The 16,825-nt window shown below is 39.5% G+C and overlaps 2 protein-coding genes and 1 pseudogene across 8 annotated transcripts; 1 reads left to right on the forward strand and 2 right to left on the reverse strand.

Moving 5' to 3' along the window:
- Positions 1-7,219: 7,219 nt before the first annotated feature.
- LOC113693721 (uncharacterized) lies at positions 7,220-10,328 on the reverse strand. Of its 3 annotated transcripts, none has more exons than XM_072052663.1 (2): positions 9,059-10,328; positions 7,220-9,028 (listed from the first exon to the last, which is right to left on the reverse strand). In XM_072052663.1, exons 1-2 carry the CDS (start codon positions 10,326-10,328, stop codon positions 7,920-7,922), a joined length of 2,379 nt encoding a protein of 792 aa, XP_071908764.1. In that variant the 3' UTR covers positions 7,220-7,919. The 3 variants fall into 3 exon arrangements, with proteins under 3 accessions (XP_071908764.1, XP_071908765.1, XP_027068141.2); XM_072052664.1 differs by having other exon boundaries at positions 7,220-8,380; positions 8,411-10,328; XM_027212340.2 differs by having other exon boundaries at positions 7,220-10,328.
- A 1,290-nt stretch (positions 10,329-11,618) lies between these two features.
- Positions 11,619-12,611, forward strand: LOC113738235 (protein ARV 2-like; annotated as a pseudogene).
- Positions 12,612-12,729: 118 nt separating this feature from the next.
- Positions 12,730-15,574, reverse strand: LOC113738236 (uncharacterized). 5 transcript variants are annotated; one of them, XM_027265479.2, is made up of 5 exons: positions 15,264-15,570; positions 15,160-15,193; positions 14,988-15,025; positions 14,580-14,762; positions 12,730-13,500 (listed from the first exon to the last, which is right to left on the reverse strand). In XM_027265479.2, exons 1-5 carry the CDS (start codon positions 15,313-15,315, stop codon positions 13,478-13,480), a joined length of 330 nt encoding a protein of 109 aa, XP_027121280.1. In that variant the 5' UTR covers positions 15,316-15,570; the 3' UTR covers positions 12,730-13,477. The 5 variants fall into 5 exon arrangements, 3 of the variants coding, with proteins under 3 accessions (XP_027121280.1, XP_027121279.1, XP_027121281.1); XM_027265480.2 differs by having other exon boundaries at positions 12,805-13,500; positions 14,580-14,754; positions 15,264-15,459; XR_003460060.2 differs by lacking the exon at positions 15,160-15,193 and having other exon boundaries at positions 14,580-14,836; positions 15,264-15,574.
- Between the last annotated feature and the right edge of the window lie 1,251 nt (positions 15,575-16,825).

A 16,825-nucleotide genomic window follows, 5' to 3' on the forward strand; every position in this document is an offset into this window, starting at 1 on the left:
GTGTGACAAGTCAGAAGAACAGCTAAAATGTGTGATCGTGAAAATTGGGAAACAGAAATCCTTGATGATAGTAGAAATGTTGGCTCACGTTAATTCCAGTAGTTGTTTCGTGGCACAAGTTGTTGGGCCTTCTCAAGTCATCGCCTCATCATCCATCACACTTGGACATCTCATCGAAAATGGCCTTTCTGCTCCAACCGAAGGCAAGAGCAATTTGGTCACAAACCATAACGTCTCCTACTCCATTTCCCTATCCATCCTTTTAAAGAGACAAAAACTTGGATAGATTCGATCTTGCAGATTTAGCAATTTAAATTTTGCCGCACATATAATACTTGAATTGCTGAGATAATGTGACAAATTTTAAATCGCTAAATCTACATAGATCAGGTTTAGATTTATCCAAATGTTTGCCCTTCAAAGAAGGCAATGCAATGAGTTTGCACGATTCTTTTAGCCTATAACCCTATTATGACTTATTCTGTAGTTATTTTAGAAAATTGTTGGCATTTATTCAAAATGCCCCTCCCTGCTCCTCTCACCGGTAACCTCCGTCACCTATCGCCGCCATCCCCCTCCCTCCCAATATTGGTATACTATTTAATATTTTTTTGTGTTTTATTAAAAAAAAAAACTTGTGAGTATTGCACAGTAAATGGTGTTTGAAACAAATTGGTGTTATCCAAATAGACCCTTTAATAGTTCCTTCAATGAGTTATCTTAGACTTTGATATATGCCCTTATTTAATCTAAATTAAGGCCCCAAGTAAGTACCGCGTAAACCTCAACATATGAAAACTGATCATAGAATTTTGTGGCGTACTAGGTAGTTAGCGAACGGGACAATTATTCTTGGGGTGATTTTCTCTTGTTTGAATTGACAGCGCCGACTTCTCCGAGAGAAATCCTACGTATAGGAGACAACTGAGTATTTTTGAATGAGTAGTAGAAGAAGTACAAGGAACGAAGGACATAAAGAGAGGTGGAGACTCGTGAAGCCTTTTTTTTTTTTTTTCATAAAACCAATTTATTTCGCTCGAGAAATCTCAAAGAACAGAATAATAATGCCAATTTGTCCAAAATTATTTCATTTTTCCAACCAGATGTATCTAACCTGACTGAGTACGAGTTCCAATTACATCAAATTAAGCTAAATTATCGCATCCCTACAACTCTTTTGGCTGCTTTTGAAACCGCCTGATGACATAAAAGAGACAATAATAATGTTGAAGATACACACATACTACTATACAAAATGTGGACGGCAAACACTCCCATAAAACGGATCGATATCAACCAAAAACGGATACAGCTTTTTAACATGAAACTTGTACGTTTTTTCAAGGATGAGATGGGAAGATTTCCTGAAAACTTGTAACGGCAATTACCACCTGAGTTTTGATATTCTTATATTACATGATGACATCTTCAACTGACTAAATTGTTGCTACTACTATTAAGTATTATCCACTCCGTCAACCTACCTCTCAAGGCCTGTCCATGAACAAAGTTGGCACCAACAACCATACTCCCGTCGTTGCTTTTCCACTATTTTATCAGTCTCTGAGGCTGGCTGGGAGTGGGGAGATTTCACCAGCTGCTTGCCCATAATTCAATACCAACTGGTCAACATCACAAGTATGGTATACTGAGCTGTTTATTATTGTTTCATATAGACCATTCGATCTCTTCTTATCTTAATCTGAAAGCAATTCAATTGGGCATCCAAGGGGCCATCTGTCCATACATTTTGCGGTTACATGCGTGTCTACTCTTCATAGCAGCAATAACAATACATGACTCCCATTTTAAAAAAAAAAAAAAAAAAGAAAGGATCTTTTGGGGAACATTTCAATTCTTATATACGAACAACTCTTAATGGGTCAGAGCAGAGAGTACTATTATTGGCATCAGTTAGAGGAGGATATACGACATTAATGGGCTTGACCTACTCACAGCCTGTCATTTGAGGCTTAATTTAATGTCAGTTTTGCTTCTTTATCCGACGTATTATTATGAAATCTAGTCAACGAACTTGTCACAAATGAATATCTATACATATATTTGAGGTGGGAGGAATACCCTAACAGTAACAGCCCATGTGATTTTATCGTTAATTTGGGCCCACTTTAATGCGATGTCTTCCCTTTGGTGGGTTCTGCTCTCATCTCATCATAATACCGATAGCTGAAAATGACACCTACCAAGGCCATTTGATTTCTCTTTTCGTTCCTCCTTTTCAAGCCAAAACCAAAAGTTTGAAAGATAAAAGAAGGGAAAATTGCATAAATCTCCCCTTGAGGTTTCTGATACTAGCACTCATCTCCCCTATGGTTTAGAAAATAGCACTTACCACCCCTGAACTTAAGGATTGTGTTGCCAATATAGTCCATGCCAGAAAAGTTACCGTTCAAAAATTTTTTAAGGAGTGAGATGAGCAATTTATATCAGATTTGCCTTTTATATTGCTTGTCAAGTTGTGTTAATAGAGGAATGACAAAATACAAAAAACTATTGAGGGTTAGTAAATTCAAGGGGTGTAAGTGCAATTGAATGAGGTTTACCAACAATACACGAAGCAACGGTAGATACTAATTATTAGTTAAACGACTATATATCCAGGTTCTTGTAGCAAAGTTTATAAAGAATACATGTCGCTTTTAAAACTCTCTATTAGTAATGTGAATAGCTATTTGTGGGGGGCAACACAACTGTTTATATTGTCAACACCAATTATATACAAAAAAAAATTTATCACTTAAACATCACTAAAAGTTACTGAACATGAGATAAATCTAGTTAGAAGTAATTAGAAGTGCATATGAATAAGATAAAATTGTCTTTAGTAAATGAAAAATGCAGTAAGTACGTTAGAATCACGTACTAAAATTGTTGTTGCTACTGATATTTTCAGATTACAGAGTGATAATTGTATTGATGGAAAGAAATGTAGCAATTTGAGAAGTAGTAGTAGTAGGCTGAACTAGAGAAGATTTTGAAATAGAAATGACTTGAGCAGGTATATTTGTGCAAGTTCTTTTTATACTTATTTTAATAAAACCTTCAGAATTACTTACTGGCCTTCCTTTCTACAATTGTATAAAATTATACTTAAATTGATTGGTTTGAAAAATATAATATGAAAATATGTACGGCGTTTTCTCCCCTTAGTTGGTACCATTTCTTAGTATTGCTTACAATGATTAATGATAGTAAAACTCACAAGTAATCTAGTTCAATTAGTCACTCAATTTGCTGACAAAATATAAATTTTCTTTTCTAAAATTCGTTCTTTAAGTTTCTACAATTAGGTAGGGTATAAAAGTAATATCATATAATTTATCGTTAGTAATGGGTCCAATTTCCTCCTAGGGGAGGTTAGTGCAATTTTAGAAATTATAGGGGAGGTGATTGCTAGCGTCGGAAACCTCAGGGGAGGTTTCTGCAATTATCCCATAAAAGAACATGCAAACAAAAAATATATAGTCCTAGTAGAAACTTTATATTTTATATCAGAATTTTCAATATCAACTCTAAGGGGCAACTGCAGGTTTCAGGATGACCAAGTTGCAGTCTTGATTTCAGGCACCAATAGTAGTAGTAGGGCCCTCGGGGGTTGAGATTTACAGATAATCTTGTCACGACGGACATTTCATTTGCCACATTTACCATATACTACCATTTTAGCATGGGATTCATACCTAAGATTTACAAACATATCTACCTAAATAGTAGCTAGCTATGCATTTTTTTCCCTCTCAAAAAACGAAGCCTAGGCTTGCATAATCGTAGTATACCCGCTTAGTTAAGTGTTGTTGACCAAGTTGTCGCGCTAATTGAAGTTGCAATTTGTATGGCTCAAAATCCACAAAATGCCTATGGGCTATACGATGACTCCAGCAACGGGTCGCATTGAAAAAGCACTGCTAGCTGATGGCAAATGCTGTTTCGGAGGAAGGATCGAGAAAAGGACCCAAGTGCGACCCAACTGCGTCGAAGTTGAACCATTCCCTGCTAAGGCTATCTTCCACAACGTAATGCTTTGGATGGAGGATTCCGTTTACTTTCCAGATATCACAAGCACGATTAGAGAAACGGGGATTTCTCACCTGCAAGCTGTAGTACCTGTTAGGATTGCGATTTTTCAAAAGTTTTATATCAAAATAATGTAATATAATTATTGGATGCATGTGAGATAAAAAAATAATTAAAAATATATTTATAAAAAACATAAAAATTCTTTGTTAGAAAACTGCAATTTAAGCATAGTCTAAGTTTATCATTTTATAAATTAATGCAAGAGTCCATGCTACAACAGAAAAAACATATCTGCGTAATTTTCCTTCTAGTGATTTGGGATATGGTCATGCTCCATTGAAACTGTTGAGATGCCTTGAATCAGGTCTTCGACTTATGGCGATTCGACTATGTTCTGTTTTTATTTTGGATCTATTTTTGGGTCCAGTCCGTTTGATTGTTTGGTTGTATATATATACACCTTATATTCATTCTGTAAACATTTCTCATTCGTTCCAAACCCTAATAAAATCTGATTTCCCCCAAAATTGTTCTAGTGTTCTTGATTGTTCTCTTGTTTTGTTGCATCTGTTATAACAGAAATAAAGAAGATTCGAACACTACTGAATCTAGTTCCGCTTGTACTACATCCAATGAATCACAGATGTTGCTTGAAGTTCTTACTTGGAGGGCATTCAATAATTGAGCCAATTAAATCCAAATTGCAGTCTCGTCTTTCGTGAGAAACGATGATATTGGGCACATTGATTGCGAGGAGTGATGTTAAACAGATAGAAGCGGGTGGCAAAAGAAAAGAAAATCTCAAGAGAAAAATCTACGAAACGTGCATCAAGAGCGCAGAAAATTTGGTTTGTGTGAGTAGAAGAAGATTAAGAAGTGGCTGGCGGGCTTAAAATCAATTTAGACCTAAAACGATGACAATCATTGCGATTACCACTACTGGCACCTCAGGGACAAAAGGAAAGTACAACAAAAATGCCATTCGCAAATCATCGGCATTGTGGTGGTCGAGTACAAAATCTGGAAAGCAATCGAATGCACGATGAAAGGAGAATATTGGATTTTCCCATTGTCGTCCTACATTTTTTTCTTCAGAATTGTTACTCACTTAATGTTTGTCACTATCGCTTTTGAGATGAGAATAGTTGGAAAGTTTTTGGTGAAAATGCTATAATTGTACTTTTCTGCCCCCCCCCCCCCCCCCCAAACTTCACGTAGTGCTTTTCTGTTCTATTCATAGATACGCTACAAACATTTACGAACTGTTACCATTTCTGGCGATTTTGTTACTCCACCGAAAAAGTGACAGGAATTTATACAAAAAGAAAAGGTGACATGAAGATATATATATATATATGTGTGTGTGTGTACATGAATCAGAAATGCAGCAAGACAGAGTCATCTATGGAGCCTCCCTTGAAAATCAGAGCCCGAAACGATGATACACTTTGAAAATTGAAATGGGGTGTCACGTCGAATCGGCATCATTAATGATCTCGTGTTAGGCTATTAACATTAACAGGAGGACCGCACTAAGGCAGCTAAGAGCTCTCTGCCCATGGCCGCTTTCCCAATTCATCTTACTACGTCGTAATTGTTGATATTTAAAGAAAGAAAGAAAGAAGGCTGAGTCGAAAGGGTTCGTAAATTCAATGGAATTATACAACTCTTGATATGCCGTTATTTGTGTCGTATTACTATTATAAATTCATTGGTCTCATCAGGGTCTCGCGACAAAATACATGCAACTACCACTGCCTTCTGAGCGCTGGCTTCATCAAAATCATCGCCAAGAATTCCACGTCTGCTGCTTTGTCCATCCATCCCGACCGGAGTGAATGTGAACAGAGAGATCCCTCCAATTCTTTTCAAAAACCGAAATGTAAACCGATGGGGAGGTGTGACCTTGAAGGAAACATAATTATTATTTACACGCTCTGTTGAATATGAGCAAATCTTCAGATCCCAATGATAACCTAGAATTAATGACTTAATTAATGGAAAGGTGGTCGACCCAATTAAGGGTTGAATTTAGCCACCCCCCCCCCCGCCCGGAACTTCCCCACAAAAAACATAGCATAAGCATGAGCTACACGTACCTCATCATCGTAGGGGGACCTTGTTCGACTGAGTGATTCATGATGATTTTTAGCTTCTTAGCATGGCCAACGTTCCATCAGGAAAATCTCATAATAGTAAGTATGTTTTAGCTCCAAACGTGATTGAGGCTTATGCTGCGAAATGTGCGATCAGATGACTGCTTGAGTTTGGGTTTACATCCAAGTTATTATTTTTCACAAAAGATTATTATTAGTATTATGATGAGCCAAAGTCTAAAATCTGATGACTCGTTTTGTAGGCAGGATGCTTGGTTGATGGTGTCTAGCATCTGCAACAATTTTACTTCACAGTTACTGTGAAGCCGTGTGATTGTGCAAACCAAGATCACTTACCTTATCATGTAACTAACGTATTGCTCTAGCTAGATATGCATGTAATGTCATGGTAGATGATTGTTTATGGAGGCAATGCCCTCTTATCTTTTGTTCACTAATTTCCATATCTTTCTTTTCAATCTTTCTATCCAGAAAAAAAAATTTTTTTTTTTTTAAAAAAAGGGCAACATCACTGGTTGGTTGGATAACCAACTGAACCAGTTAATTATGGAGTTAGACTGTCTCCGAATTAGACCAGAATTGATGCATTAACTAATCTAACCGAAATCAATTAATGGTAAACCAAATGTGTGCGAGATCGGTTGGTTAACTCGTCAAATCAAATTGGACCAAGTACTTTTTGGTGGTTCGTTTTCCTCAGCCGCTTCATTTCCAGAGTACAGAGACTTGATAGTGACCAAAATCGCTGCTAGTAATGGTAACATAAAACATGCTTCCACCGACGATAAACAGAAGCTATGGAAATGGGAATTGATATTCGGCCGCCCATTTTAACCTCTTATATACTTCAATTCACTCACTAAATAATATGCCTCCAAAGAATGCTAGAGGCTAATTAGGAGCGCAAATATCACTTCCAAGGAGTGGTAGAGGCTAATTGGGAGTGCAAATATCACTTCGCTTTCCAAATGTTCAGCTGAAACATACATGTCTCAGCGACATGAAAATGAAAGAAGAAACAGGGGAGCCCAGAAACAGAAAATAATGGGTCTAGTTTCTCAGAATGAATCCAAATGTAAACTGTTTATGATTATACTACTAGTATAACTGTGAATCAAACACGGCTAAATATCCCCAAAAAAAATGTATAATAAAAGAAGTAACAAGAGAGAAATAAGAGTAATAATCAACAAAGCAGAAGCAGCAGCAGCAGCAACACCCATATTACTGGCTTCTGGCTTCTTGCCCCTGATGATTTGATTATGACGATGACGATGATCTCTATACATACATTTGAGATGATAAAAGAAAAACTTCCTTCTTCCTGCAAATCTCTACTAACCTCTCTCCGCTTTCCTTCTCTGCCAATTTTATTTCACAAACTCCACTTCTCTTTTCTTTTTCTTTTTATCAATGATCAAATAAATATAGGGAGCGAGAACTTTACCTCTTACCTCTCCTCCGCCTCATCCAATCTCTCTTTTTCCCGGTCACCATCTTCATTGTCTAATTCCTCAGCTTGACTATAACACAATTTATATCCTCTCAATGCTAGATTACACTTTCCCGGCACAGAATGCTTCCGCTTTCTCATCTCGGTGATGAGCATTTCAAGTATATGTGCGAGTTCCGAAGATGGATTGACAGAGAAGTGAAAGAATGAATAGTACAAAGCTAATGCTTCAATATTTGTCCTCCTTATTTTTTTTTCTTTTCCCTTTTTGAGTTTACGAGGATTGGGTTAGAGGAAAGTTCTCAAAAGAATCAATAGAAGGGTGGTGGTGGGGGAGATGCGTATGACACCCCAATTACTGGCGGCAATGGCCCTTCGTATACCGGAGCCGGAGGCGGTGGGCTCCCGTAAATCACTGGCGGAGGCGGTGGTGGATGTTCACATGGAATTGGGGGAGGCGGCGAGGGTGATGGTGGCGGCGGAGAGTGGTAATGAACTGGCGGGGGAGGTGATGGTGATGGGGGAGGTGGTGAGTTGTAGTGAACTGGGGGTGGAGGCGATTGCGATGGCGATGGCGGCGGCGGCGGTGAATTATAGTAAGTTGGTGGTGATGGTGGAGGTGGTGAATTGTATATAATCGGTGGTGGTGGGGGTGATGGTGATGGTGGTGGCTTATAAATATATGGTGGTGGTGGTGGTGAAGGTGATGGCGGAGGTGGTGGTGGTTCTATACAAGGCGGTGGTGATGGTGGTGGAGGGGGTTCTATACAAGGTGGTGGTGGTGGAGGGGGTTCTATACAAGGTGGTGGTGGTGGAGGGGGTTCTATACAAGGTGGTGATGGTGGTGGAGGTGAATGAGGTGGAGGCGGGGAGTGTACAACTGGCGGTGGAGGCGGGGAGTGTACAACTGGTGGCGGGGGCGGCGATGAGTAAATGTACACTGGTGGTGGAGGTGGGGGTGAGTTTGGTGGCGGAGGTGGGGGTGAATTATAATAGTAGGGGATAGGTGGTGGAGAGTATAGAGGAGGTGGTGGAGAATTTGGTGGTGGAGGCGGCGGTGAGCGCACACAGTATGGCGGAGTAGGCGAAGGAGGTGGAGGGGAAGGTGGAGGTGGTGAGATAGCCGGAGGAGGTGGAGATGGCGGTGGAGGAGATGGAGGAGGGGGAGAAGGTGGAGGAGGAGATGGAGGAGGTGGTGGCGGTGAGTAAATTGGCGGAGGAGGTGAAGGCGGAGGAGGCGGAGGAGGAGGAGGAGGAGAAGGTGGAGGCGGTGAGGGGGGAGGAGGTGGCGGAGAATAAACTGGCGGTGGAGGAGGAGGAGAGTAAACAGGTGGTGGTGGGGGTGATGCGGGTGTATAAACTGGCGGTGGAGGAGAGGAAAGAGGAGGGGGCAATGAGGGTACCGGCACTGGGGGAGGAGGCGATGAGGGTACCGGCACTGGGGGAGGAGGCGATGAGGGTACCGGCACTGGAGGTGGCGGTGAAGGTGGAGGAGGAGGGGGCAAGGTAGGAATAAACGGATGACACTTGAATGCACTGCAATGAATTTTCTTGGACAAGAATGCCTTACACTGAGCAGCAGGGCGCTGCGCTGGCCTAGCCGGCAAACAATTCTGGCGGTCGTCGAATGCTGGCAGGGCCAAACACGTCGGAGGCTCACCAGTGAAAAAGTTAAAAGAAAACGTGAAATTCTGAAGCCTTGGAAGCTGGCATATGCTCTGCGGAATAGACCCTCTCAGCATGTTATGCGCCACATCCAGCTGCTCCAAACTCACCAGCCCACCAATGTTATCCGGCAATGGCCCCATCAATTGGTTGAAGCTCAAATCCAAGACAGTCAAATTCTTGAGCAGTCCAATTTCCTCCGGCACACAAGATCTGAACGCGTTGTTCAAGAAAATAACCTCATTCAGATTGCTCATGTTGCCAATACTTGCTGGCACGCACCCATGGAACTTGTTGTTGGCCAGGACTATCACTGAAACTGGCGAATTGCCGAAGTTGTCGGGCAATTCAAAGGCAAACCTGTTGTGGTTGATGAATATGGCATCCAACGGCTTGTCGAATAGCTGTGGGGGAACGGTTCCTTCGAATTCGTTGAACCTTATGTCTAAGAATATCAATTTTGGTAAACTGAGCACGACGTAAGGGAATTTGCCAGCAAACCGGTTGTTACTCAAGTCCAATTCGAACAGTATCTCCAAATGCTTGAACGTTCCGGGGATAGTCCCACAAAACCTGTTGGAATTGATGTGGAAGAGACCGAGATCTGTGAGAAGTCCCAGCTCTGCCGGGAGGTACCCGGCAATGTCAGCGTGGTTAAGGTCGATGCCGGCTACCGTGCGGATTTTGGGGTTGTCCGGCGCCGGAGCGCAGAAGACTCCAGTGTACTTGCACACATCAGATCCAACCCAATCCCCAGTGAAGTTGGAGGGATCTGACAAGATGGCTTCTTTCCAGGCCTGTAATGCAATGTATGCATTTCTGAGCCTTGGATTCTCAAAAGTTAAGGTTGGGTCGACGGTCACCAGCTCACCTCTGTCCCCAAACTCATCCCTGTAGGAAAGCAGCTGTCTTTGCCTAATGTAGTGCGCTTCTGCATCAGTCAGAGGTCCATGGCTGATTCGGGCCGAATGAACAACCCCAAAAAATGGCAAGAGAACCAACAATGAGAGTAGAAATAGGACAGGATTGAGGTGAAACAAAGTTTCTTTCTTCATCTCACATGAGACATCTGAGGCTGAAGAAAGAAAATTGTCTAGTGTTTTTTGAGGAGCCTCACTTCACAGCTATTTTGGTACTGTTATCTTCTTCAAATGTGAGATGGTGGAGCTAAGAAGAGATCAAGGAGAGGGGAAGAAAATGGCGTTGAGGGATTCGGGGTTTTGGAGATTTTTGTGGGTGGTGGCAACTGGTAATGGTGGTGGTGGTGCTGCTTGAGAAGAGAGAGAAATAAAGGGGGAGACGGTGGAATGGAAGGGCGTTTTCTAGGGATTATTAGTGTGAGTTTGTGTCTGTGAGAATGTGAGGGGATAGAATGAGTGAGGAGAGAGAGAGAGAAATAAGCACCCAAAAAAAAAAAAAAAAGAAAGAAAAAATTACAGCTAAATCACAGCTCAAAGCCCACCAGATTCTATCTCACTTTCTTTCCAACTTTCTCTCTCATCATGCCCCGGACAAACATTTACCTAAAACATTTTATTCCTCTCTATTTTTTGAATGCATTCGCGTTTCCATTCATTCAACATTTCAACCCCCCTAAAGCCAAAGCAACAAGATTAGAATAGTCCAACAAATATTAAATTGGATTAATTAAGAACAAATTAACTGTATTTTTTTCAACTCTTTTTGTTTATTAATTAGTAAATGTGTGGAAATGCCGGCTGCCGGCGAGTTGACCAGCTAAGATATTATTAAAGCCGGCCGGAGCCGGTAATTTAGGAAACTACTAGTAATAACTTCTCTTGACTGACTTACTAGTAATTAACTACTGCTACTAGTATCTATTATTTTGACCCCAAAAAAAAAAAAAAAAAAAGAAGCTACGACTAGTAAGTAGTATTAGCAGTCTGTAGAGTGCATTTTTATGGCTGGGTTGAGGGCAGAATATCTCACGCCCGTCCCATCTTAATCAGTTAATCTTCTTCTTCTTAATGCTAAAGTGGGGTTGGTTCGTTGGTTTGTAGTTTGTGGCACTAAGAAACGTTTTTGCGTTACAATTGTCAAACGCAAAAAATGGCAATAGGCTCCGCTCCGAGTGTCAACTGGGAATTGCTTTAATATCTCTCACATTCTCCACCACCGTTCACCTTTGCTCTTTAAACTTTAACTAGGAGGCATGGGCCGCGCGTCGCGCGGCGACAATTTATAATGGATGCCCATAAAGAATATATAGTGGGTATATAATTTGAAAAATAAAAACGTGATATTATTGTATGTAATAAGTGGGTGCCATAGATTCTTTCGGGTGGCATGATGCCATGAACCCGGTTAAATCTTCCTCTAATTCTTTCAATTATTGCACCCGTAAGAACAAGGAGACACTCCAGGACAACCAAAAGTATAAAGTGCAATGGAATAGTTCTTACTTTGAACCACCAATGCCAGCCCTCAACACACCTTTAGACAGCATCACAGACCAAAAGGATGGAGGAGAAGAGCGATTTTAGATGTGTTGAATGTTCTTTTCCCATCAAGAGTCTCTACATTCAGTATTCTCCCGGAAACATCCGCCTCATGAAATGTGGGAATTGCAAAAAGGTGGCTGATGAATATATTGTGTGTGAAGTCATGATTATTCTAATTGATTTGATTCTGCACAAGCCTAAGGCATATAGACATTTGTTCTACAATATGTTCACCAGGGACATTCTGGATTCTGAGTGTTTAATGTGGAAACTACTATTGGGTTTTTTAATGCTGGATTCTTACAGAAATTGGGTGTTAAATGCGAATGACTCAGAAAGCACTTCGTTAATGAGCTTTGCTGCAGCCTGCAGTATTGCGGTTCTGTAAAGATCTTGATTGATGTTGTTTTGGGAAATTTCTTGTTTATGTCTGTGGTACTCATCGGTTCTGCAAAGTTTCTGAATGCTTCAGTTGGAGTTCTGAAGGGCAAATATACAGCCCTTACCATGCTTGTTTCCAGTTACTTTAAGATCTTTCTTATCGCCATGACGGTATGGGAATTTCCTTCTTCCATGATCATCATAATTGATATGTTTGTTCTGTCATCAAATACAGTTGCTTTAAAAGTGATCGTCAACTCAGCTACCATTAGATGCTTTGGGGCCTGCGTCGCTGCGCATGCTGTGAAATTTTTTGTCAGTGAAGGGCTCAGAACACTGCATTTGAGCTAATAATATTCTTATAGGGACTCTATTCCATCTGAACATTTGGATCCTTATTAGATTTGAAACCAATCGAGAGCAACCTGCTCTGCAATCTGATTTGAACACATCAATGCCTCAGATTGTTGACCACAGTCGTACCTAGCAGTGCTGGCTTGCATCCGTTGCTGGTCATGAGGGCATTATTTGAAGACACTACAATTTGGTCCTCTCATAATCTGCTTCCCTGTAGACGTGGTTTTGATGATGAATTGAAAGCGGGAAAACCATATCCCAAATTCTCCTGATTTATATGGTAACTCAAAACTTACTGAAAGCGGAAAAACCATGAAGGGTCTACTACAGATTTCACTAACAATATAAATATCAATAATCACCATGAGGTGGTATAGTTTCTTAGTATATATTTTTTTTCCGAAACGATATTAGCCATATATTAATCATCAACTAACCTTTACACTTGGAGCAAAGGCCCCTAATTCTATACAAAAGTGCTCAATAGCACAGAGGATTTATCCATTCCTCATCATGCAATATACCTAAGGCATACTCCCCAACTGTAGTACTAACATGATTATCATTTTTAGATATATTACCAAAAGAGCACATTTGAAACAGCACTCTCAAGCTAAGAATATCCTCCACAAGAGTATGCAGCTTGATATTTGATGCACTCCCCGCACTAATTTGCTGATGCAGGTGTTTGTTGCAGCTTTGGATCTTGACTTTTCTCCAACCTCTGACAGCCAAGTTTCTTAGTATATAGAATCTGACTAAAACTAAATTTTGAAGCTAAAATGCAGGGTCGAAACTTTTCTATGCCTTTCCAAGCTAAATTTTGAAGCTAAAATGCCTGGGTTGCAACTTTTCTATGCCTTTCCTGGTGAAGATAATAATAGCAAAAGTTGTTCTAGATTGGGGAATCACCAACTTTGAGGGAGTGATTAGTAACAAATTTGTCCAGTTTTGCTATTTCCTCTTATAAGAACAAGTGAAGGAATCCTTGTTTCATGCAGTCTTTATCTGCATACTCCAATACTTCCTACAAACAAAGGATGCACAAATAGCAATTAGCTTTGAAATGAGTACTAATCTTTCAACTACTTGTACACAAGAAGTATGTTCTCACAACTTCCAACATCATAAAGGAAAAAGCTATGGGAAAATGAAAATGAAGCTTAGATCTGTACCAGCATAAATACTTCTATTTGCTATTTAATCCAGTTTTTTTTTCCTTTCTTTGCCTTACACTTCCCCGAGTGGGTTAGTTTAGAAACATTGATTTTCCAGTTACACATTTTAACCAAGAATATGACATAAAGTCCACAAATAATATTCACCTCCCAAAATTATCCAAAAAAGCATTTTAAAGGTTAGCGTCTTCTTAATCCCAATATGCACCAATCCTCAGTGAACCTTAAGACTAAAACATTCTAAACTTTATTGAAGAATTACACTTTGGTAAAGCTTTTAAAAGCATGTTCAGTACATCCACAAATTCTGTCAATTTGGCGAGCACAAACTGTAAAAGTTACTTCGCATACAAGAAATCACTTTCTACCACAAGCAAAATGCAAAATCCTAAGTCAAAGTGAGCAAGGAAAAAAAAAGCACGAGATCAAGTGCATGAGAATCCAAACCACTAAGCAAGAAAATTGTATATTACTGGATTAAATATACTTCATCCTGCCTGACCCAAAACAATGGTAGAAAAACAGAGCATAATCAAGGCTTCAATTATTATTAGCCAAGGTAAAAAGGTCAAAAAAAAAAATAGAGTTTGAAAAAATAAGAAAAGCAGTTAACTAAAAAGAAAAAAAAAATCACCCACCACAAGACTAAAGCAAACACAAGCTTCAAACAAATCAGACATCTAGCGGAAATGCATTAAAGACCCAGACAAAAAAAAATTTTTTAAAAAATTAAAAATAAAAGATCAGTCGAAAAATCGTCAATTTAAATAAAAATAGAAAGGGACCCATACTTCATTTCCGCTGCGCTATATCAATTGGCGATAAGCAGGACAAGATCAGAGGCTAGGATGAAAATTCCCCCAAATTATATACATAGAAGAGACAGATTATAGATCTGGTGGGGGCGCAAAAAAGAAAAAAAAATTACCTGGAAAACAGGATAATTCGCGGCTATGGTCGAGAGGACGATCGGAGCGGCGATCGACGACGTCGAAAACACTTGATGACGCAGCGGAAGCAGCCGGACGGAGGAGGGGATTGAGAGACCGGCTGAGAAGGCTGCTCGATGAGACCAGCCGCTGAAGAGCTAGTGACAAAGCCATCTGATGATCTGAGTTAGCAGCTGATTAGGTAGTTGCTCGAACTCCGGGAGCAAGAAAGAAGGAAAGAAAAGAAACAATAGATCTGGGGAAAAATCATCAAGGTGTTCTCTCAGGCGAGACATAGGTAGAGCATATTGAAAGAAAGGCATAAAGAGACCGGTTCAAAGGAGAAGGAAAAGACAGCTCAAACGAAAAGGCGATTGCCAAAAAAAAAAAGGGGGAAAAGATAGTACCTCCACGCAGATTTGGAAGACAAATGCACAAGGCTATCCTGAAAACAACAAAATAACGTAAAACATAAAAGGACAAGAACAACATCTGTAAAATTCAGCATGCAAGCGAAAATATAACAAAAGAAAAGAAAAAGGAAAAAGGCACAGAAGAAAATTCCGACAAAAAATCAACCTCCGCAAGAACGCAAACAGCTGGGAGAGGAACCCTAGAAAAATATCACAATCATAAAGAGGAAGAGCCAAAAACTGAAATAGGAAGGAGAAAAAGAATCGTACCTCCAATTGTTGGGTAGAAGAGAAGAAATCTCAGGTAAAGGATGGAGGCCATAAATCCAAAGGATAAAATCCATTGTGTGATACGCCTTATTCCAATTAAGAAAGATTCTCAGCCCACCCATTCATAACCAGAGCAGACGAAGGAGCAAAAATGGAAAAGCATGTGCGTGCATTAATGAGATGAGATGAAAAGAGGTGAAAGGGAAGATAACGAAATTTTGGCTGCTATTGTGAGATGAGACGAGATGATGAGAAGAGCCGAGCCGAAGGAGGATGGCGAGCACGTGAGGACGACGAAAAAGCTTGTGAACAGTAACCCTCCTTCGGCTGTTAGTCTTATATATGTTGATAATACTCCGTCCGTCTCACTTTGATAGTCCTGTTTCTTTTTTCACACAGTTTAAGAAAAAATAGTTAATTTTATTGGAAAAGTAAATTTAGATTGCTATTTTTCTAAAATATCCTCACATTAAATATGGTACAACTTTATGAGAACTTGAATTGATGGTAAAAAAAGAATCAACTCTCATTAAATGGGGTAGGTTTATAGTAACAACTACTTACATTGAATAAGGGTATTTTAGAAAAATTAAAATACAACTACATTCTTCAATTGAAAAGTAAATTACAATTTGGAACAGATTGGAAAAGGAATACAGGACTGTCAAAAGTGGGACGGAGAGAGTAATAATAAGGAGGGTAAAAACAACGAACAATTAAAACGTCGCTTGGACTAACTCCAACGAACGCGCACTCCCAGTTAGTATACGTGTCGAATTTCGCAAAAATTACGGAGGCAGTTTAGGACACATCTATTCTATAGATTTTTTTTTTTTTTTTTTGAATATTGACTTTGTCCGATTTCAACTTGTTGAAAGTACACACTAATAAACACCTGTCTTCGAATTGCTGCATAAATTTCCTGATATTTAGCTTGAGATTCTCTATCCTTCGTGCTCAAAATGCAGCTGTTTTTTTTTTTTTTCCTCCTTTGATCGCTTGAGTGTATGGTGAAGTAGGCAGTCAATTAAGATGACGAAAACCATTACGCGGAAAAAGTTGAATAGCAAGGAAAATCAATTTTCAGTAAATTTTTTGTAATATCTATTTTCTTTCTAGGGATGAACAAACCTTTTTTTTTTCTTTTTACTTCTTGTGGTTCTTAAGATACAAAATCATAATCTACGTTTTAATTTTTTTTAATGACGGCAATTATTAGTTAAGGAATTAAGATACTATTCAATTACTAGAGAACCAAATAAAAACCAATTAGATTTGTTTGAGCTCTTCAAAAATAAAAAAAAAATAAAAAAACTATTGCTTGTAACTGGTAATAATGATTCTCTTCTCGAAGGTTCATCGGAAACGCGGAATCTTTCGACTGCAAAACGATTTTACTTTTCCAACTTCATTCCTCACCTTGTAATTGAGCTACAATAATCAGCATTATCTTCTTATGTAAATTTCCTCCAAGTAATGATGTCAAAACGATACGTGTCTTTAATTCCAAAGTTTCCCGTTTGGTATGGAGTATAAAACTGAGACATTCGTTTCAAACAAAG

Source organism: Coffea arabica, chromosome 6c (assembly GCF_036785885.1).
Source record: "Coffea arabica cultivar ET-39 chromosome 6c, Coffea Arabica ET-39 HiFi, whole genome shotgun sequence".
In the NCBI taxonomy this organism is placed as follows: Eukaryota; Viridiplantae; Streptophyta; class Magnoliopsida; order Gentianales; family Rubiaceae; genus Coffea; species Coffea arabica.

What these genes read in the sequence shown, in the direction of transcription:
- LOC113693721 (XM_027212340.2), bottom strand. Translation starts at nt 10,328, where the DNA reads ATGAAGAAAGAAACTTTGTTTCACCTCAATCCTGTCCTATTTCTACTC.
- LOC113738236 (XM_027265478.2), bottom strand. Translation starts at nt 15,385, where the DNA reads ATGGGTGGGCTGAGAATCTTTCTTAATTGGAATAAGGCGTATCACACA. An exon ending in CTTCTACCCAACAATTGGAG is followed by an intron (nt 15,026 to 15,263) that starts GTACGATTCTTT and finishes TGTTGTTTTCAG; the next exon opens with GATAGCCTTGTGCATTTGTC. An exon ending in CGAATTATCCTGTTTTCCAG is followed by an intron (nt 13,501 to 14,579) that starts GTAATTTTTTTT and finishes CTTTGTTTGTAG; the next exon opens with GAAGTATTGGAGTATGCAGA.